The 22,579-nt window shown below is 42.6% G+C and overlaps 1 protein-coding gene across 2 annotated transcripts in view; it reads right to left on the bottom strand.

The window, feature by feature from the left end:
• rgs6 (regulator of G protein signaling 6) overlaps positions 1-22,579 on the bottom strand; it is a 58,254-nt gene that overhangs the window by 15,736 nt on the left and 19,939 nt on the right. For both annotated transcript variants that reach the window (XM_034580977.1, XM_034580976.1), the window contains exons 3-4: positions 3,062-3,158; positions 609-659 (exon numbers count right to left, since the gene is read on the bottom strand). In XM_034580977.1, coding sequence (XP_034436868.1) covers positions 609-659; positions 3,062-3,158 — 148 coding nt within the window. The remainder of the gene's footprint in view (positions 1-608; positions 660-3,061; positions 3,159-22,579) is intronic.

Here is a 22,579-nt window from a genome sequence, read left to right as displayed (position 1 = left end):
AGTTATTGATCATAGTCATATTTAAATAGCCCGTTCAATTGGGATTGCAGCTATAGGATTCAGTGGTTGTAATGTACATGGATGAGTCAAAGACTGAGTCAGTGCCGTGGGCTACTGCACCAACAATAAACACTGCTCTCCCACCACCTCGCCTCAGGTCAGGCCAACAAAACAAAAGACTCCACAGCGAATACAAGCTGCTAATCCATAGCTAACAATAGCATTTCTATTTAAAACCATTGCTTCTTATTACCCTGCTGTTGCACCTGCTCTGCATTTAGTAATTTATTAAACTACGTCCACCAAGGAGGTTGCTTTCCCCTGTTAGTCTGTTTGTTTGACAGCAGGATTACGTAAAAACTACCAAACCCATTCCCACGAAACTCGGTGGAAGGACGGGACGACGGCCAAGAAGGATCTCATCACAAAATGGGCAGTTTGTTTCTTCAAGATTCAAGAATAATTCATGGATGTTAATGGAAGAAGTTCTCAGTATTAGGTTAAATGTACCTTCACGGTCTTAGTAGTTCTACAGAGGTTTTTTTTTCTGCTGTGGCCTTTTAAACAAACTCATTACATTCAGCACAGTGTTACTTTTCTAAACTTACCTGGATCTTCAATGGCCAAGTTCTTCATCATCCACTGTACGATATCTGCACCTGAATCGGATCACAGACAGACAGATAATAATGAGTGGTACAGAGAGCACGGTCATTAAGAAAAGCTGGAAGAGATGGGTTGGGATTAAAAAAGAAAATAGAAATTAAAATGGCACTACTACTTTTTTGAGAACAAGGTAATTTCCAACGATTTCCCCCTTATAATAAAAACGAAAATTAGGTTTAAATATAAAAAGAAAACTGTATCATGTTAAAAATCATACAATGAATTATGTGTAATAGAAGGAACTTCCACTGGCTTCACACTTTAATATGCTTTTCAAGAAATTATTTCAAGACAAGATAATAAAGGAAAATACTTTTTTCAGTATTTCAAGCTGTTGAAATAATAATAATAAACAATGAAATAATGAGCCAAATAAAACCTTGAAAATGAAGATTGTGTCACGTCATGGCCACTGAGGAGTGTAACATTGAGATTTGATTTTATAACGACAAGGTAAATCTCCTAAGAAGTTTTTTTATGTTTCCTCTTTTTTGTATTTCTGCAGTGGAGATAGAGAATCACATTATCTGTTCTTCTTCTCCTCTGCTTTCCCCGAGTCCCGGGGGAGGCGTTGTTTAATTCTCCATCATTCATTAGTTTCCTGGCCCTCAGCACTCAGCTGCAAACATGTGAGCTGCTGCTCTGCACATCCATCCGCCGCCGTAGTAATTGTGTCTATTGATATGCTCTGCTTATGGCATATCGGGGTAATGCGTTTTCCATAAGTGCAGGGGCTGAGGAACACAAGAATGATAATGGGCTTTCTTTGTTTCCATGATTTGTTTGGGGTGTGTCGGAGCCTCCCACTGTGGCTGCAGCCGGTTAAAGTGATTTAGGCGATCCGATGAAGCGACTCCAGCCGACAGGCGAGGTGGCTGACATCCATCCACGCCTGGCAGCTTCTCCCGGAGACCAACACTCTGCCTGTTTCTCTTCTAAATGTGGATTTATTTACAAAGTTTGACGTTGTGCATCTTCCCTGTGATTCACATGAATACTTGCCCACACGCTGACCCTGTACAGTCGCAGCTTGATTGAAGCAGTCGGGGGGGGGGGGGGGGGGGGGGGGGGGGGGGGGGTTGATTGCCTTGCTTAAGGGCACCTTGGCAGTAGGAGGATAGCATTACTCATTCCGTTTTCCACACTCACACTTTCTCTTCCAAACATTTAATCATGTGTTGTCCTCTCACTTATATCCTCCGGCTATTCAGCTATCCTCCAGTGATCCGTTGCAGAAGAAACAGATCGGCAGCCTTGACAAAGGCCGTAATGAAATTCAGCCACAGAGCACATTGTGTTTTTGGGTATAAGGGTGTGACTCAGCTGGAGATTGAGCTTGTAGCTTCTCCAACACTCCCACCACAGCTATGGGGCTTTCAAGCTAAAGCACAAACTGATGAACTCACATTATTTACTTTGTTGCAGAGAACTGGGAGAAAATCAATCAATAGCACCTCTGTCCAATCAATATATACGGCTACAACCAGCAGCTGGTTAGCTTAGCATGGTATACAGACTAGAAACAGAGGGGGAAAAGTCCCTCTAACTTAAACTTGAGATATGTTCAAGAGGCCACCTTCACCTTTGACCTTTGACCTTTGAACACTCAAATGTAATCAGTTAATTCGTGCGTCTAAATGAACATTTGTGCCAAATTTGAAAGGATTCTCTTGAGGCGTTCTGAGGATAATGTGTTCACAAGGCAACACGTGTTTTTGCGAGGAGCAGTTCATCCTTGAGTCCGACTGAATGTTTGTTTTGTACCAAATGTGAAGAAATTCCCTGAAGGTGTTGTTGAGTTGTCGTGTTCACAACATCCCGATGGGTGGTCCATCACCCCAAAAGGTCGAGGCAGACAGCCGCCCACATTGAGTCTGGTTCTGCTAAAAGTTTCTTCCTGTTTTCTGAACTGTTGTTTGTCTCCATCATTTTGTGAGGTCTTGACCTTACCGTATGAAATGCCTCTAGTTATGTATGTCGTGATTTTGCACTACACAAATACACTTGAATTGAATAATGCCTCCGGCAACTGCTGTCGCCAGCGAGGAGGCGTACAAAAGCAAATAAGTCTATTTCCCAAAGTGTCAAATAAAAATTAATTCCCTGCACAAATCATCAAATTTAGTCATCTTCCCAGAAACATGAGGATCAAGGGAGCGTGTGTTTCCCATGGTCTCCTCTTCTCTCTCTCTCTCTCTCTCTCTCGCTATCTGTTCACCAGATGCTCAAATTACTAATGTATGTTACAGTCAAACGCCTGTAGACTCCAGTCCCTGTCCCTGTCCCTGTTGTGGTCGAGTCTCAAGTCTCAAGTTCAAGTCCTGAAAACGAGGAGTTGAGTCCGACTCGGGGTCAGAATCAGTCCCCGTCACCTCGGTCTCTCTCCGTCTCTTACCCGTGACGACACTGGGGATTTTGGTCATGAAGCTCTTGACGGTTCTGATGGGAACCCCCTCCGTCTCGTCCTGGATACGAGTGACAATGTCCTCAATCTGCAGAGGAAGAGACAGAAACAGAAGAGACAGAAACAGAAGAGAGAGTCTGATCAAACCTTAAGGTGAATACAATCCATTTGAGGCCAAGTTTGGTTAAACCAGATATATTTAGCATATTAACACCAACACACCACCACAGTACTTTTAATGTGTCAGTTTCTAGTCTGTATTTTTCTCAATACTGTCCTTTTCTAAAAGTTAGTTTGTGTTTTCCACTGACACACGCAGGTCGGATTACAAAACCGAACGCAGCTGCTGTTAATTCTGCACAGACACAGAGGCTCCACAGTTTCAGTTGATTAATTTGACCATGTCCTTCTCATGTTGAAGTGCTCACTTGAGCTTCCTGGAAAACTGCTAATGAGAAACACTTCATTTTTGTGTGTGTTTGTGTGTGTTTGTGTGGAAAAAATGCAATCAACAAAATCTAATTTGAACTCAGGCATTAAACTTGTTTTTTTGCTCAGATAACCGTTGATTGGTTTGCACGTCAGATTAATGCCTCACTATGATGACGATGTTTTTAAATTAAATACAGAACATCGAGGGCGTAATGATACGATTTCATCCATCCATCATATGCACCACTTATCCAGGGGAGAGCTGGAGCCAATCAGAGGTGAAATTGGGGCGAGAGGCGGAGTCCAGCCTGGACAAGTCACCAGAAACCTTTTTTTTGTGAGGCGACAGTAATGAGCGCTGCACCAACAGGGGACCTACTTTTATGGTGTTGGTCTTTACAGCACACTCTGGACCATCCATACTTTAAGTATTTTTGTACCATTCTTGAATTATTTGTTCAGTTTCTGCCTAGTTGTGAGTCTCCTTATACACCACAACACTATCAAGTGAGAGGAAACTCAACCCTGACTCTCACTAAATCATCCGATAGAAGCAGGAAATGAGATTCAACAGGACAACATGTCCTCGGCCGATTACCAGAGCTGTGCAGGTGTTAAATTAAACATGTTGCCTGCTTTGCACTGAAGCGATGAGACGAGAGTTGGATTCTTTTCTGCACAGATGCTTTTTTTGTTTGCGTCAGAGAGTGGGAAGTGAGAAGTCGGTCGCTTTGGAGACAGCTATCGCAAAAACCACCACACAACTCAGAAGCTATATATATATAAAGGCTAAAAATAAAATATAAATCCACAGCAGAGAGAAAGGAGGAGAAAGAAAGTACATATGTTTTTTTTACACTTGGACCATTAAAGTGATCACGTAAAGAAGTGCTAACATTGAAATATAAAAATAAAAACACCACTGAGAACAGTGGGTGCAGACTCACAGCACAGACCTGTGGCTCGGAGAACAACACTTTCAAATCCTGTACTTCTACTTGCCCCCCCCCCCTGCTGTGTACTCTTTCTGACCCTTTTAGCTTTATGAGTATATTTATAATGTCAGTGGAGTACAACTCCAGCAGGCAGCGCCCCCCCCCGCTGGGTCAAAGCTTACATGGCTCCGTCCTTAACAGACTCTTAACACACTCTACTTAATGTGGAGTGCTCTAAATGAGACGTAGTTTACTGGGCAAATCTTACAAGATCTCTTCAAAACACCTCAAACATATAATTGTTGCTTGTAGCTCATGCATCATATAGATGTTATTATTGTATGGTCGTATATATCCTGTACAATTATTCTGTTCAAACTAATTGCCCCTTTAAAAGCATAAAATGTCTGATCTGCCTTCTTGTGTTGCTCTACTCCTAAATAAAAATGTTCACGTTTTCCTGAAACGTAAAAATCTGCTTCTTTGCTTCATAGTTTAATTAAAATAAAAGATTTTATAAAATACAACACATCAGACTTATTTACTTTGTTGTTTTGTTGTATTTTACAGCCCGACAACTCTTAGCTACCAGGCGTATTTCCCCTGACATAAAGAGACTAAGAAAGAACCTTGAAGAATATTAAAAGCAATTACTTGTCCTATAGCTGTAAGATGAGTTGTGACCCTTTCAGGTGTTTTTCATCTTAAAGGTTTTACAAGTTGTACGTTTTCGCTGCTGCTGAATCACTTTCCTTTTGCCCGGAGTCGGTGGTTTGCGATAGTCGCTCGCCAAGACCTTCAATTTTTATTGCATCTACAAAACAGGAGGTTACAATACGCCCTCTGAGCAACGCTACATCTTCAGGGTGAACTGGAGGCTGCAGGGAGTCGCTATCAGACAGTGACGTTTAATTCTGACCTTGCAAAGTTTCGTCTAGAATGCTAATAGGCTGCTAATGCTAAGGTCGGCTGCGTAGCGCTAGCAAACGCTCACTGTACTTAAGGCGGACTTGACATTTATCAACCTACTAAATATTGTCCATCACATTAAAATATCATTTTAGGTCGTTCTCATCACACTGAAATGTCCAAGTTTGGTTTTAATCACTTATTTGATATTGAAAAAGCCAAAGTATGAGATAATAATTACTGCTCTGGGACGACATCATGCTTCACCTCTCTTCTCGCTGCAATAGTAAGACGAACAGCTGGACTATTTTTTAAGGTCAGGATGAGGTTTGGGGTTAATCTGGAAGTTGATGGTTATGTTTTATTACAAATATCGTCTAAAGGACAACATGTGTATGTGTGTAAATGATGTGAACATACATGGAACAGGTGAACTCTGTGTTCTGTGTCTTTGTGTTTTACAGATTTGTGCTGTGAGAGTGTTTGTGCTCCGGTCCAGGTCTTTGAGTGCAGCCCAGCGGGAGCACATTTCATCAGATTTATTGCGAGCTGCTCTATTTACCTCCCCGTGGGGCAGTGGGCCGCCTGATTACAATGTTATCGCCGCATGCTTAGCATGGACCGACCAGTGGGCTGGCAGGCCGCTTGGCAGACAGGTGGGTTATGGGGAGACGAGGATTGCGCTGTAGATTGTGGTTTAATGGTCCCTATGGGCGACAGGATGGCCGCTCATTTGTACTCGCCAGCGATGGGGATGCCAGCATTGAGTTATTGTTTGAGTGTGTATCATAATTACTGAAGCATGTGATGGAGAGTGGAGGGAGACAAAGATGAGCTCATATATCCTGCTGAACTGTTACTATGGCAAAGTGAAGATTCATATCTTTAGAAAGTAGTGATGGGAGGATACTGAATTTTTTTATTTTTGTAAAATTAGCAATTACACAATGTTGTATATACAATCCTGCATCAACAAATTCCCTAAGTGTTATCAGGTAAGTGGACTAAAGGCCTCATTTTGCATATGAACAGATTCCAGAGCATTAATACATATTATTGGATTATCATTACTAATACATTCATGTTTAAGCCTTGTTTTAATGCTTTAGCTGATTGAAGTGGATTGATGATTTAAATGTTAACTCTAAATGGAAAGTATCATATTTTATAGGATAATCATGGGTTTGGTGTGAAAAATAAAAATTTCTAAAGCAAATGAAGAGATAAAAATAGCTAAAAATCTAGTGGGGTAAAGAGCAATACTCTCCATCTAAATGTGGAGGATTTAAATTATGAAGTAAAGTAGCATCAAATATAAATCAAGTGCTGCCCTGGATGCAAGTAGAGTAGTTAAGTAAATGTACTTTCAACACATGGAAGTCGTCTTTTACTAAATGGATTTCGTCTCTGCCTGTCGATGCTTCCGGGGATTTTAACTAAAAACTCGTCCAAATCATGATTCAACCTCTGACGTGGTTCTGTCACTATGTCCCGATGGAGAGAACAGTGTTACACACGTGTTTATCAGAGTGGAAGTGGGTTAACACGTCCTGAGTGGACCACGTTGACCCCTGGGAAGCTCCAACAATAACTCAGAGGTGGACAAACTAACTTGCATGCAACACCTGAACACATGCAGAACGTGACAGCCTCCTGATCCTGGAACAGCTGCGATTAGCCGATCTGGGCCCAAAGAGAAGTCTGCTTGTGGAGGAGACCTGCAAATACACTGTGGCTATAACGAAGCAGTTCTACGTCCTGGTGAGAGAGAGAGAATGTCAGCCATGGCCCTGAGGGCCGGAGATGTCTGCGCTGAGATACCTGGGTAACATGTTTTGAGAGAACAGAGAGAAAATGACATCCTCTGAACCGTGCCGCTCGGAGCCTTCCCCACGGTAACAGTAACACGTCGCTGGATCGATAACAGTCTGGCTCGAGTCCGGCTGCAGAGCAGGAAGACGGACGACTCACATTCAGGTCAGCGAAACCAGAATCAAATCTTATGGTCTATTTAATTTGACCACAGCTTCGACAGCTGAACTCATCAGAGCCTTTACACTTTGATAATCATCACTTCTTTGTCAGTTCTATTCTACTCGAGTTCCATTCAGATAAATACTTGAGTTGGTTTTCGAAAACACCAAGAAAACTGGAATATCTCACAAAAAGCAGGAGGCCATGAATTATTGAAAAGAACATTGAAAGATAAGACGTTAAGCATTTGCAATTAAGGCAAATATTTGAACGAGCTATTTTAAGACGCATCCATGGCAACAGTTTCAGTTTGTTATCAGAGATTGAAAGCAGCAGTTATATATTTCATATTTTATCTACCTTAGGAGATTGAGCCTAAATATAAATGCGAAGAAACTCACGCTACTCCGTTCAATGATCAATTTAGATTTTCCGGGGATGGAAAATCTGTGATCCGACGATTTATAAGAGACCATTTGTTGATTTAGCTGCTTCCAGAGCATCTTCAGCACATCTGCATATTATGTTTTGCAACATCCTCAACAATCAAGTGCTGAGACGTCACGCTGATTGCAACATGTTCCCTCTGAGCTTTAAGTGGCACTTGCACACTGACAGGGAACACTTGAACAGAAAGTCAAGTGACAGTAGGGGGGGGGGGGGGGGGGGGGGGGGGGGGGAGAGATGGGAGAACTTGTGACGGCCTCACAACGGTTTTAAAATATCATGCACATGTTACAAAGGTTGAAACTTAAAATATACAGGGAAATTATGTTGAGGAATATGCTGAGAATGGGCTTCAGGGTCATATAAGTATATAAATACACAACGTTGCATTATTGAAGCTTTCAGAAAAAGCCACGACATTGATGCTAGCTGATATTCACAATATGCACTGAACCCCAACTGACTCCAAGGATATTAAACTTAACCTGACCTCTGACCTTGAGAGTAAGTTCTGCGAAGTTGTACTACAGACACCGCTGCCTTTTGACCTAAATGCTAACATCAGCATGCTAATGTGACAATAATGAAAATGCAAGAATGTGTTTTAGAACTAATACTAAAAACACAGTACATCCGAAGCTAGTGTAAATGTCCTTTATTTGCAGATATATGATCACAACTGATTATGAATAAAGCTTTTCCCATAATAAAAAGCTTATGGTTAAACTATGTTATTACAGATCCAGTGACAGGAAGCTAACATCTGGTTATGCATAGATGAAAAGAAACTTTATTTGCAATTTAGGTCAATATCATGCACATATTCTTCATATAACATGTTTACTTCAGGGGTGTTTTTCAATTTGATGCATGTCTGAAGAGACTCATTATGCACAATGCATTCCAGTAAACCAGTGATAAGATTTAATATTAACAAAAACACTTTATATCTCTAAAAATAAGTTCATTATGATCCCTCGAAATGGAAAGCAGCTCATTTCATAATAAGAGTCTCCAGTGAGGACGATATTGGCAGATTTTAACAGCTTTAATTAAATTTCAAGGTTCTTGAAGACGTTGTGGTGAAACACACGTCTGGTACAAACAAACATATTTCATTATACTTGCAAGAGACGCGTGACAACACCTTATAGTTGTCCTTCACATTAGCGCAGTGCAATCACTTATTACAGATCGAGTTCCCATCAGACCAGCAGCTGGATCATAAAGAATCATCATCACAAAATCCACGTCTCCATTTGACCACCAGCATTGAGACAGAAAACAGTTCTATTGGTCTGCAACAAGAAAGGTAATCCAATCCAAACATCGGTCCTTGGTTCTCTAGTGCTCCACAAAGTGTCATCTGAGGAAACCACTCCCTCTGAGAACAGGCGCGTCTCCTCCCTCACAGCGTTTGAATCCCACTGCTGCTGCTCAACGATCTCTCACTGCTTCACGTTTCACATGGCAGATCACAATCAGGCTGATTTAAAGGGATTACACACCAAACACGTATTCCAGGGAGACAATAAGATGCAGAAAAAAACTATCCCTACATCGGGTACTATATTTTATATTGCTATAAAAAGGACTACAGGATCGTACTCTTAATGTCACCGTGATGGATTTTATTCACATCTCTACTCTGCAGACTCGAGGCTTGGAGTCTGGATTTCTCAATTACAGTTTCAGAAACAAGGTCACAAACAATCTCAATCGTAAAAAAAGAGAACTACAATAATCTCGAGGGTAAAAACATGTTGGTCCCCGAAGCTCTGGACTAGATTTGGAGAAAGTAAGAAGCATAAACACGTCTGGTGGAAAACTTTCCAAAACTTCCCCTTTCTCTGAGAACGAGGTGAAGTATCAGAGAACAAGCGCTCAATTGAACATTTAGTTGGATTAAGGAGATAGAGCGATGTCTGGAACTCATGAGGTTCTTGGTTTTCAACTTGTCCTTGAGTGTGTCCCCCCTTAACTGCTCCTGATGCGTCAGTGAATTGTGAAGTGCTTTGAGTTGTCAATAGCTTTATAAGTGTAGCACAGAGAGGGATAACTTTCAAAATGTGTGCATCAACCTTTAAAGCAAAACTTCACCAACAATAGAAGGAGTTTGAGTTGTTGTATCTCTATAATGAACATGAACAATTAGTCTAATAAAGTCATTAATGCCTCATTTTAGGTTCTTATCTCTCATTATAATGTCAAGCTCAAGGTGCAGTATAGTGTATATTTTAGTGTAATCAACTACACTGTTTTCCAAATCTGCGTATTCTCAATAGATATAATTTGCACAAGTTGTCGGTTACATGAAGAGGCTAACTATGATACGTCGACCTTTTGTTGCCGTGTGCAATACCAAGGTTGTGATAATGAATCTTCCCTGGGATGGAAATTGCCTAATAAAGTCCAGGCACGTACAGTTGTTGAACATGCAGCTCCATAAGAATCCTGCAATGAGGGGACCTGGGTAATCCTGTGTTCATTCAAATTCTTCACGAGGGGAATTAGCACCTTTCTTAATTTCTGGAAGAGGATTACCATGCCAACCTGGCAAAGGTCAAATTCATTCCCTCACATTTATTAGATAGCGACTTTGATCAAAGTGTGTGTGTGTGTGTGTGTGTCTGTGTGTGTGTGTGTGTGTGTGTGTGTGTCTGTGTGTCTGTGTGGGCGTCATTCACACATTAACACAGTGTCTTACACACCAGCACACATCAACCCAAATGAATTGCCGTTCACCCAGAGTGGGTGTAATGACTCATAGCGGAGATGGTGAAGCCGTCTGCCTGCAGAGTGTACGGGTTAATGTCTTAAAGGTCAGATATGATGGGTCTTTGGCAGTGATGATGAGTCTTACTGGTTTCAGCCCATTGCATCTGGCAGCACAGCGATGTGACTGTTAATGGAAGTGTAATGACAACAGGACGGCACTGCCACAGTTGACAGCCGGTGAATCTCGGCCTGCCAGCAGACACCAGAGATATTTATCAGAGGCTGGAACACACAGCAAAGAATTCATCTGGTTTGTGTGACTGAAACAAAATCTATTGTTTCTTCTGCAGCCAACAACCAATGAAATTAACAACGATTGTCTACAAACACACCTCAGCAGCTCAATGCACCTCAAACATCCGAAGCTTTTGTGAATGTCACTTGTGTCATCGCAGATATTTGATCAAATATTAGACAAATAAAATGTTAGGCCTGAAGATGGTGTTCGCTGAAAAGCTAAAAGAATAAGAGCAATATTAGATTTTATCCTAAAGCCTTCACCTATAGGAGCAGGTTAGTAAATTACTACTGTTTTGATATTTATTTAACTAATTTACTTATTGACAAACCAACAATCAATAACTGAGTGAAGAAGAATCTGCGAACAGACTGTGAAACATAAATGGACAGAAAAATGATTTTTTGACAACCCACCGTTACTTTTAAAATAAGGATGTTATATCATCAGCCTCCCTTGGTGTGTTTAACCCTTCTGGCTCCCGAGGCCTCTTGCAGTGAGGACGAGATGCCCTGAGCAACAGTGGTGCAACAGGCTGTGGACCTGACTGCAGCAGGACCCAAGAGAACACCCAGATTTAGGCCAATCTTATTTTTACTGCACTGGATATAAAAAGAGTAAAGGCTGGAAAAGAGCAATGAGGAGAGAGAAGAAGTGCGATACATGACTTGACTCTTTAAAGGAAAGTACAAAAGACCAATCTTAGATGGAAAAGATGCTGCTCGACAGAGGTGCGTGCGCAAGGAGAGTAAAAGGTTAATGCTACTAAAATGGAAAGTGCATAAAAAGTTTTTACTCCCCACAGGTTTACTCTGACATTGTAAATCTGGTGTCACCACACCCTTAGAGCTTTCTGTTACCAGATTTCAACCATAACGCAGCCGAAATAGCAGAAATCGAATTAATATAACTGAAACCACTCATGTGAATGTGCACAAACTAAGAATCTCAGCTCCACATTATGTTTTATACATAACTTTGGCACAGTCGTGTCATGAGACCTTTTCCCTTAAGTTTGTGTAATGCTATGGATTTACGATAATACCATTCAGCTCACTTGTAAGTGGTAGTGTTGTGTAGTAGCGTGATGACAGCAGATAAGCAGCAAAGGGCATCCACTGCCACAGGAGAAGAAGCTGCAGGAGTGTGTCCCTGCTGGAGTCCCTGAAGGACAAACAGTTGCTTTCATTGAAAGTGTCAAGGTGTATTTTTAGCGACTCCTCAGGAGAGCTTTTCTTGGTTTGTTTCTTGTGTGCTGAAAATAATTTCCATCTCATTGCTGGATGGGAGCAGCTGTAAGACTTCGGCTTATGTTCGGGTTTTTTTTGCCATTTTCTCTTGAAAGACATCGACAACCATCAGCTGGAGTGTATGAAAACAATATATTATGTTAACCCAAAGGAGGCTTTCACAGTTTTTCTCTCCTCTAATGGGTTATACTGGGTTTTTTTGTGGATGTAAACACTCTGCAAAGTTAAAAAGCCCAAAGCTCCTCTTCCTCCACCAAAAGCTCCCACTGCCCCTGAAGCTCCTCTTCAGTAGACCGGCCAATACTTCCAGGAAAGTATATTGGCATAATGCACGGCTAGCAACTAGTCTGGCCCCAACAAACCCAGGTAAAGGGAGATCAGAGGTCAACATTTCCTACAGGCACTAGAAGCACTTGACCAATCACAACAGAACGAGCCAGCTGGCCAATCAGGGCATCGGGAGGGGGGGGGGGTTTCTAAAGAGACGGGGACTTAAACCAAGAGTTTGCCGACAGAGGCTGAAAAGAGGAGCTGCTGACGCGTGTTTTCAGAAGATTGTCACAAATCACCAGTGTAATTTCGGACTCAACCAACCTCGGCCAACTTTTGGTTTGCAGAACAGAACTCAGCAAGTGATGAATCGTCGAAAGGTCAAAGTTCTCATAAAAACTCTGTGATTGAGTTTCTGTCTGGACGACGGCCAACCGGCCGACAGACGGCAGAATGTGAACCGAGGCCGAACGCTCCCCGGGGCAATAATCAATCCGGACAAGTTTTCATTGTCCCCCCAGCGAGGGACACCAACCGAGCCGACCTCCTGTCTCCGAGCCACACGCGTACCTGGCAGAGGCTGAGTAATCATCACAGGGGGAGGCTGATTATTTTCTATTCTCTCCGTTCACGCAAGGGAGTCCAGAGCGCGCCTACAGCTAATTATGTCATTACTGTATATCAAATTACAACCTAGCCCATGTTTTCCTCATGCAGGTGATACAAGGAGATAAGAGTATATCTATTTTGTTATCATTAACATCCTCACCATCATCATCACACCCAGATATTCCAGTGAGATATCGTTCTAAAAGTTTTTCTGCATCATTTTATCCCCAGACAATAAAATGATTGGAACCAAAAAGAGATTTTACACATTTGCTCTTTGGTATAAAAGCTATAAGCTCTGTGTGCGTGTCCCTAATCATCCTCTTCCTGGAAATAATATTATTTGTTGATTGATGCAACCTGAGAACACACAAGACGACGCGGCCCGCCTCGATATATAGAATCCCAAGCGGCAAAAAATAATAATGGTGATTGGCATTTTTTATTTCCCCTTGGGAAGTTTGGACTGTTAGCTAAATAACGAAAAGGTAAATAAATAAGATAAAGCATCACTTTAAATTTTAAAAAAAAGTCAAACAAAGGCACTTGGCATTTCCTTTCACAGTCGAGTTTCTGCCCAGTTTGACTTCATTTCTTTGTTCCTCTGAGAAATCCATTAGCCTCCAATTTACTGCTCTCCGCTGCCCTGTCAGAGTGAATGAGGACGGGCGTGTGGGCGTCTCTGGAATGGCACTCATTAAAACTCTTTTCTACCGTACTTTACACTTGAAGGATTAAATATGAAATAGCACTGACAGAAGATAAGAGGGATCGTTAAGCTGGTAAAGGCTGTGACAGGACTCCCATCGAAGCTTTTTAAAGGATCTCATTAGAGCTTTGAAGTCTGTCAAAACAAAAGTCTGTATTTTCCAATAGTGCATCATCCCAATCCGCCTTAACATGCAAAGAATCATTTAAAATGTGTCGTGCTTTGGGTTTTACCATTTTACTCATAGCAGATAGGTCGGTTCCAGGGGAAATTGTCAAAATTATTAAAGGGATAACCGTTAATTTTGGACAGACTGTTATGTTTCCCTATGGATGAATTATTATAACTGTGGTGATCCTTTAATTTTTCTTCTAGCGCCACCATCAGGTCAAAATGTCAGCACTGTCATTGTGACTGTGTAAGCAGGTTGACGCTGCTGCGCCTACATGCATGTTAAACCTTACAGGGCTTTCTAGCAGGGCTGTGGATCAGCTGATACAGTTGATGGGTTCTTGAATCTATAAATATTGCTAATTATAATTAATATTAAACTTGGACTGCCCGTAGCGAAGGGAGTTATGGGTAGGAGGAGATGTGTGGGAGCTGGGAACGGCTCTGAAGTTATTTCTGAATAGTAAAGAGACGTTAATTTGGCTAAAGATTCCTCACAGGGAGGAAGAAAAAGGCAAAAATACCCAAGTTTTGGTTTATAAATAAAAAAAGCAATAAGTGGTAAATACTCTGCACGGCCACAAACGTACATTTATAGAAACACAAAACACACAAGGCTGCAAAACAAAGGTTACATAACACACACAAACACACACACACACACACACACCATAGATTGTTTATAGAGATGGGCGACATGACAGCTCCACAAAAGTGAAGGCAAAGCATCTTAAATATATTTTTCCAGTTGACACAAAGACACCAGTCAATTACTGTAACAGAGTTATTTGGAGATGCTGTTTTAATAAACATTTGACAAAACTAGAAACATTTAGATTATGGGTAATACCTGGACAACACACACACACACACACACACACACACACACACACACACACACACACACACACACACACACACACAGCAGCTGATAAGGCCACGTTTCCCATTGACTAGTGTGTAGCAGAGCAGTCAGACGGTTGGATTCTGCTCTGTCTGATGCGATGCGGCCCGGTCAGAGCTCATTTGCTGGATTAAAGAGGGAGACATGCAGGCTTAAGTGCACATCGCCGGAATTCCTTTGAGATGTCTTTGTAATGATTTGTGTTTTTAATTCTAACTTTTTTAGTGTTTTATTTCCATGGTTTGCACAAATGCTAGGGAGGAATAATCACATCTCCAGCGAGTCTTTCATCAGCCAATCTTCTGCTGTGTGGTGCACGGTCAAGATTCCCTCCGAGCTTCTGGATCGGTCACGCTGAGCCAAAATGCACATTCACACACATGCAGCAGTCTGACGCTTTATCACAGATAAACGTCCTGACAGGGTTCTTTGAAGCCGTTGTACAGATAAAAGTTGAATTTCATTAAAAAGGGAAGTTTGAGCTATTTTTTGCTGTTTTTGAGTAAAACCCTGTGTCCTGCTGGTTAGAGACCAACAGGGTACTGCTGGGTATAGAAAGGAAAATGACTGCGATCACAGAGTTCTCACTGTGCACAGTTCTTGTTGGATTGAATCCCGCAGGGTCACAGAATCAACAACAAAAGCCGACTGTCGACATCACCTCCTCAGCGATCCAATCAAAACTTTCCAAAGAGGTTTTATTCTTCTTAAATCACAAGTGCTTCCACAGGAGCCCTTCTCAGTCCCTCGTCTGTGAGACATCCTGAGACCCCAGAGCAAACACTGGGATCCCTCAGGGGCCATAAATCCAAGTAGGGGGAGCAATTTATTTATGAAAATGAGGTCTGTCATCAATGTTGCTGTCTGACTCAGCACTTTATTTGAACCGAGGAGGGTCTGGTGCAGCTCATTTGTAGAAGCAGCAGTGTATCACCTCCAGCCACACTCACACTGAGCCCATTAAACCCGGCGTGAAATATGGAATAGCCTGGAAATAGGCGCGGGAAATGACCGCTCAACAACTGATGGCGGCCGAATTTTTGTATTTATGTACAGCCTTTCGTTTTCAAGGTGTAACCACAAATCTATGGAAATCTATTGGGATGGTGCCGCCGCGTTTCCTCCCAATTACAGCACAGACAGCTTTATCAGCCGGGGATGAAAGAGCGAGAGAGAGAGAGCAGGGAACAAATGAGCGGAGCTACAAGCCATTCATTGGTGTCAGTATTCAAGGTGCAACAACAACAACAGCAGCATAGGTTTCGTCAAGTCTTGTACAGAAACCCCCATATTTCAGCCTTCGATTTCTGCGATGCCCCCCCCCCCCCAGGACCCAGTGGTCTGATAGATAGCGGAGCAGCCATACATTGCCCCTCCGGCCTTCTGTTTCCTCGCAGGGTCCAGGACAGGCCAATTCATCCCCGGCCCCATCTAAGAGCAATATCCGTTTCCCTGTCCGCCCCGGGAGATGAATGCGCCCGTTGGTTTTGCCATTGAGGTGATTGTAGCGCCGTGAGCTGCCGCTGCTTTTAAAGCCATTCTCGTAGGGGCCCCTCAGGAGGGAAAAGCGTACAAGTGCACACTTTGGAGAAGAATGGGGGGGGGGGACAGACTCTGCAGAGGAAAGATGAAGATTGATGAAGATGAAGGTGCGAGCGAGGCCTGGGGAGGCACGACGCAGCCAGACAGGAAGTGGACATCAGGGAGAGAAAGAGCTCATCGTGATCGTTCGTTTTGACTCGACAGGAACCAGACAAGAGGACGCTGCCCTTTCTCCTCTGAGCAGCTATCTGTTCCATCTGCAGCGTCACTTTCGCTCAGTTCCAGACCCGGGCCAGTCGAGCCTCTGGCCACTCACGAACAAGTTATGCTGCAATTAACCAACTGCGGTGAAGCGATAATGCAGCCAGGCTCCAACTGCAGTGGAAAACCTCATCTATAAACCCAACATCGCATCATTGAATCTGAAGTCATTTTTTTTTTAAAAAGAGCCAGGAAGTTTGGGGAGGATACAGCAGGACTGAAAAATTAATTCCTGAGAGTTCTATATTTAGGTTGTGAGGGTTGTCAAGTAAAAATTTGCACGAAAACTCTCTCCCCCCTTCCTGCTGCTCTCCCCAGTCCCCCCCCCCCCCCCCCCCCCCCCCCCCCCCCCCCCCCCCCCCTGTCTCTGCTGCTGTTCAGACCATCAAATCAAGCGGAGATGCCGTAAAAGTGACTTTTAATGAAAATACAGATTGGCTGGAATGTCAAGTGCCGTCGATGAGGCTCCATTGCCGCCGAATCAGGCTTGAGCGCTCAAGGAAGGCCGCGGCGTCGGGAAGTCATTTCTTTTCAGCGCAGCGTGGCGGGAGATAGCAGCAGGCTATTACCAGGCACGGGGAACGCAGCGGACGGTTATTCCTCGGGGCAGCCGGCGGGAGATAAAACACACAGACTCACACATTGTGCATTTGTTGCTTTTGCGGAGCCTATTTCTGGCGGCACCACGGCGTCAACACAAAGGGATGAATAAACATGTATTTGATTTGAAACAGAAAAGGGGGGGAGCAGCACCGGGGGAGTGAAATGTGGAGGTGAAACTGGGGGAAAGGAAGATAGACAGACAGAGAGAGATATGGAAATGTGGACAACCGGCAGCGAGCAGCATAAAAAAATCTTCATCATCTCCGTTCAGATCAGGATTTAGATGCAATATTGAACACGACTCAGCTGATGGAAGAGAGTGATTTCACTCATCCCTCCAGTTTATCAATAATTCACTCTCGCGTGCAGAAAGTCACATGCACGAGGACCAAACATGCATATCTGCACATGAATAATCATCATCATCCAAAAATATCCCTTAAACAAATTTCTATTTTTACTCCCTCCTTCATCTTGTATAATAAACACATACACACAACACATTAACTCTCACAACTGTCCTTTACCCGATGCACAGGGGGCCCCATTAGTCTGTGATGATATTTAAAGGTGTCAAAGTGAAAGCAGCGGGAGGCGTCTCGTCGCTTAAGCCCTGGAAGTAAAGTGTTGGCACAGCTCCACTGGATCATATGCAGACGCCAGCGATGCTCATTTCTGCTGCTAAATATCCAGAAATCTGAAAAACTATTTCCACACGATGCGTTCAAAGGCTGCAGAGTTTGTGTTTTTCACATTAAAGACTTCCACTGATGCAACGAGGCCAGGTTTGTGTGTGTTTCCAAACGTTTCTTTCCTGCAGCTGATTCCTCAGAACGGCTGGAGGTCAGTGGATGAGAGCGGAGCAGACTTAAGTTACAGAAACTCAGAGCTTTGCTGTCTAGACTGTGGCTGCACTAAATTGTAAATGGGTCAATATTTAGCTTTGTGTCCGTCTCATCTCTCACCACTTACTGGAATTTTCTGTTTTCCTCTTGAATTAGGCCAACAGCGACTTTTCACCATGCGTTGAGCTTGGATAGAAGGAAGCAATTACAAGAAACTTAGCAGGGAGCATAGATTGAAACAACTGCAAAAATAAAATCCTGATTTCAGTTTCTTAGCCTTTTTTTTAATTATTAATGAATCATGCATAGAGAAGACAATATAATTCACGGTGGAAAAGACTGGGCCCTAAATTGCATCGCGCTGCACGTGCTTAACAGAAATCCTAATTTTGTCCTTGCTACAGATGTAGACCGTGTGGACGCTTGGGAGCTGTGGCACAAACAGAGATAACAATAACAGTAATGAGTGTATGAGGTAAATCTATATGTAAACCTCTGAATATCGAGGCATATTGTGTCCTATCGTCTGATTTGAATCCGCAACTAAATTCATTGGTTTCCTCCCTAAACCCATTTCACACCCTTCCTGGTAACTTTTGCGCAATCCTGCGACACAACGGACAAACATACAGAGAGGGATGAAAACAACTTGCTCAGCAGACGTAACAAAGTTTAGAAGAGGTCATCGTGGTGAAAGCTAATGGACAAAGATAATCATCAGCAGCAGTCAGCAGTTCATACTCTGTGGAGCATCAGGATGCAGACAACATATAATGGAGATTATTAGATTTATCTACTCGTTGCAGTTGTTTGAGAAGGTTGAGAGATAACAAAGCTAGATTTTTGTATCACTTTAAAAAGTTCATTTGGTGAGTTTTCTTCATCGTTCCTAAGAACTTTCTAGACGCTCTGCAAGTTTTGACTTAGAACCAACTCACGGTGCCATCTTGCAAAATCAGGAACAAGACAGTTGTTTTAATCTTAAGTGATGATTAGTAATGTTGCAGCTAGTGTGGTGCACGGTGAAGCCTGAGAGATACATGACAGCACCATGAAGTCTGAAGGTGCTGTTTAATCCTCGGGGTTAATTAGAGGAGCTCAGCACATGGAGCCGCTACTTTAAAAAACACCCCCGTCTCCACTGATCAGCAGCTTCATACACACACATACATACGTGACTGTTTGGATACAAGCTCCAACAAATACACACAACATAAACATTACATGCACACACATGATGCAGCTAAACGAGGGGTGATGGTAATTAGAGGACCGAGGCATCAGTAGCCGGAGGAGAGGGAGAGTTACAGATAACATCGCATGATGGCACACAAAGCCCGACGGGAGGACGCTAATTATGTTTGAACATTACAACCCTGTGCGCACACACACACACACACACACACACACACACACACACACACACACACACACACACACACACTCACACAGGCAGGATGTTGGCACGATCGCTAACCTCAGAAAAGTCTGTGAAGTGACACTAAGTTGTCTCCTGTCATGTTTTATGTATTTATACGAGTTTTGAACTTCAACTTTATTGACGTTCATCATCCAAAGACTGTTTCAAGGGATTGTCAAGCTAGTTATCAAATCTCATTATAATCAACCAATTATTTCTTAGTTTAAAACTTTGCTACTGAAGAGGTTTGAATTAGAGTGACCTCCCTTTCTCATGTGTGTGTCACAGTGTGTGTCACAGTGTGTGTCACAGTGTGTGTCACAGTGTGTGTGTGTGTGTGTGTGTGTGTGTGTGTGTGTGTGCAGACTTCAGTGTGATGGCAGACACCGCTTTTTTTTGCTTCTTCCTTGTCAAAATTGCCGCTGTCGTCACTACGCAGAGGAGAAATAGAAGGAAGCCACTCAGTCTCCGTCACAGCAGGCAGCAGCTAAATTCAGATAAAACACCGGAGGGGAAGTTTATGCAAAATCACGGCAGTCCATTCTTTTTTTAAGGGGGCCAGGCGATGCTGTCTAATTGCAGATGTGCTGAAATGACCTGTTAAAGGAATCATTGTCTGGGTTTTAGCTGCTTAAAGACATAAAGAAATATGTAAACAGCTATAAAAGGTGGACTTTATAATTATGCATCTCAAGCCTGTAAAGCTTTTTGCTTGATTATATGTTTTTCTACAAGTTACACCTGAAACCTTCATGCTCTCATTGGCCTGTGATTAGATGAGGTTATTTCAACATTTAGGTGAAAGCATAAGGCAGAGATCTGAAGCAACAAATAAACAAAATGATAGTTTACAATATGAAATCATTTACTTTCTAACTCCTCTGCGTCTCTCTGTCATTTACACATGTAGAGAATTACCTGTGAGAAGGTGAGAGCGTCACTATGATTAATGTCAGTCATGTTTCCACACTGGGCTTCTCAGCTTCCATAGATCCATCTCCCCTGGGCTGTGGGGAGTTTTGTGTCACTTTCATTGAACAACAACAACCTCGTCCATTAAACCCTGTCATTAGATCCTTCTCATTATGTGGCAATGAAAATGTATATCTTCTGCTGTTGAACTGCCACCTGTTTCATCCCCGACTCGTATCTGCTGCTCCTCGTGCGGCCGACCGCGTCTTCACACTGTGATTGATTATCGTTAATGGTCCAGTGATAATTGCTTCGCTTTGGGGGGACTGACGGCCGTGGGAAACCATCTGCGAATCCTCAATAAAATTAATGACAAATCCTCAAAAATATATAAAGCAGAGTAAAGTGTCTCTCACAAACTCCAGCCTGCGTCCACAGTAACCCCGTCAGAGTGTCTGTGCGTTTGCTTCGCACACAAAGCTTCGGTTAATCAAAACCTATTGATGCAGTGACTTGATTAATGTTGTCGTAGAAAAAGGCTATGAAACGCTACATGTGAAGTAATTCAGACAGTGTAACTTACATGAACAACACACTTTCTCTACACAACTCACAGTGGACAGTAGCTAATAGGTAAACCTGAACAAAACAACCAGTGCAACACGAGAAATATTAATTTAAAAGACACGCGTGGACATCATTTAATATTTTAGGACAAGTACAAATATCGTCTTCTACCAAGGTTTATATAAGAAAACTTTACTTTTAGTTTTTCAAAAGTGAAACGATTTGAGCTCCGTCCGTACTAAAGGCCCCGGTCACACGTATCCACACAGGAAGCAAATGTTTTAGTCGCCACACATTACATCACACATCACATGACCATTCACATCACACTGGGTATGTGCCAAGTCAGAAATAGTCCAATCCCAGTTTAACCAGCTCGTAAACACAGAATATGACGAGAACCACATTCACGACCTGCGTGTGACTCGCCCTCAGATGGAATTAGCCGTCATTTGACAGCTGTGGGGGAGGAAACGTGATGAGAGATGCTTGAACTGCTCTGGAGATAATCTTTCATCATCGGGGGAGCCGATGTGGTAACACCTCATTAGCTGGAGTAGCGAGTATTGACGACTGAAATAAAAGAAGCTTATTGGAACCTGTCAGCGCGGCAGATTCCACCAGAATCCAATAAATACATGAATCGTTATTAATTAATACATTATGGGCAAGTTAGGCAAAGTAATTGAGATGTATATTTCTCGTATATCATCTCCTATACACAACTGCAATTCCCTGAGAAAGGTCAGAGTTCAGAGTTACCCACAATTCATCACCCTCGAGCGGCTGGAGGTTAAATGCTCGAGGTCAGTGGCACTCCAGCGAAGCCAATCAGCAGGCGCACATCATTATAGTGTTCAAGCAGCGAAGATCAACCCCTATGGAAGCTGGCTGGTATCTCCCCACCCCCCTCCCATTGAGTTTTCAACATGAAATGCACATTTTGAAGTTTTATGTATAAATATAAGTTTATTTTAGCCCAATATCACGACTCAAGGGCTCAGATGTTCATTGTAAACAAACAGCATGAATTCAGCTCCTCGTTCTCTTTTAATCCTTCCCTACTTTGATTCAAAGAACAAGTTGGTTGCAACTTTTTATGTTTGCGTCCATACAAAACATATCTTTGTAGATATAAGATCTATAGCTTCTATAACTACATTTCCTCAAACTACCATTTTAAGCAAATTATTAAATATAACCATTCTTGCCACAGCAGGCAGGCCTCCTCCGACTGCTCTCAGACATACACTGTGTGTGGACGTTGTAAAAAGTCCAAGTCAGGAACGTTCCCGGGAAAGTTTTCCCTCCAGCCCCCTGGTAAAATGTCCGATTGAGCTCGTGTCTCACGTACAAGCAGGAAGTCCGAAGAATTCACATTGAGCGAGTGGACGACGCAAAAGTGACAAAGCAAAAAGAACACAAATACCTCAGGATGAAAAAGCGTCGGGGAGTTTAGATAACTAAGTAACTAACGTCCTGATTGGCGGAGGGATCGATGAGTTTCTCTGCTCCACAGTCTGTTCCTCCATCACTCTTAACTCCATCATTAAACTTTGACTGTTTTATGAGTGTTTTCTCACTTTCCTCTCTTCCCTTGAGCTGCCACATGGAGCCAATTCCACAAAGTAATGTCTTTTTTTTGTTGGTCTTGTCAAAGCTCTAAGTCATCTGCACAGACGTCGACACAATAACAACATCCATTCTAAAGACAGACGATTTAATATTAAAAA

This window comes from Hippoglossus hippoglossus, chromosome 24 (assembly GCF_009819705.1).
Source record: "Hippoglossus hippoglossus isolate fHipHip1 chromosome 24, fHipHip1.pri, whole genome shotgun sequence".
In the NCBI taxonomy this organism is placed as follows: Eukaryota; Metazoa; Chordata; class Actinopteri; order Pleuronectiformes; family Pleuronectidae; genus Hippoglossus; species Hippoglossus hippoglossus.
This window is presented reverse-complemented; position numbering and strand designations above follow the sequence as displayed.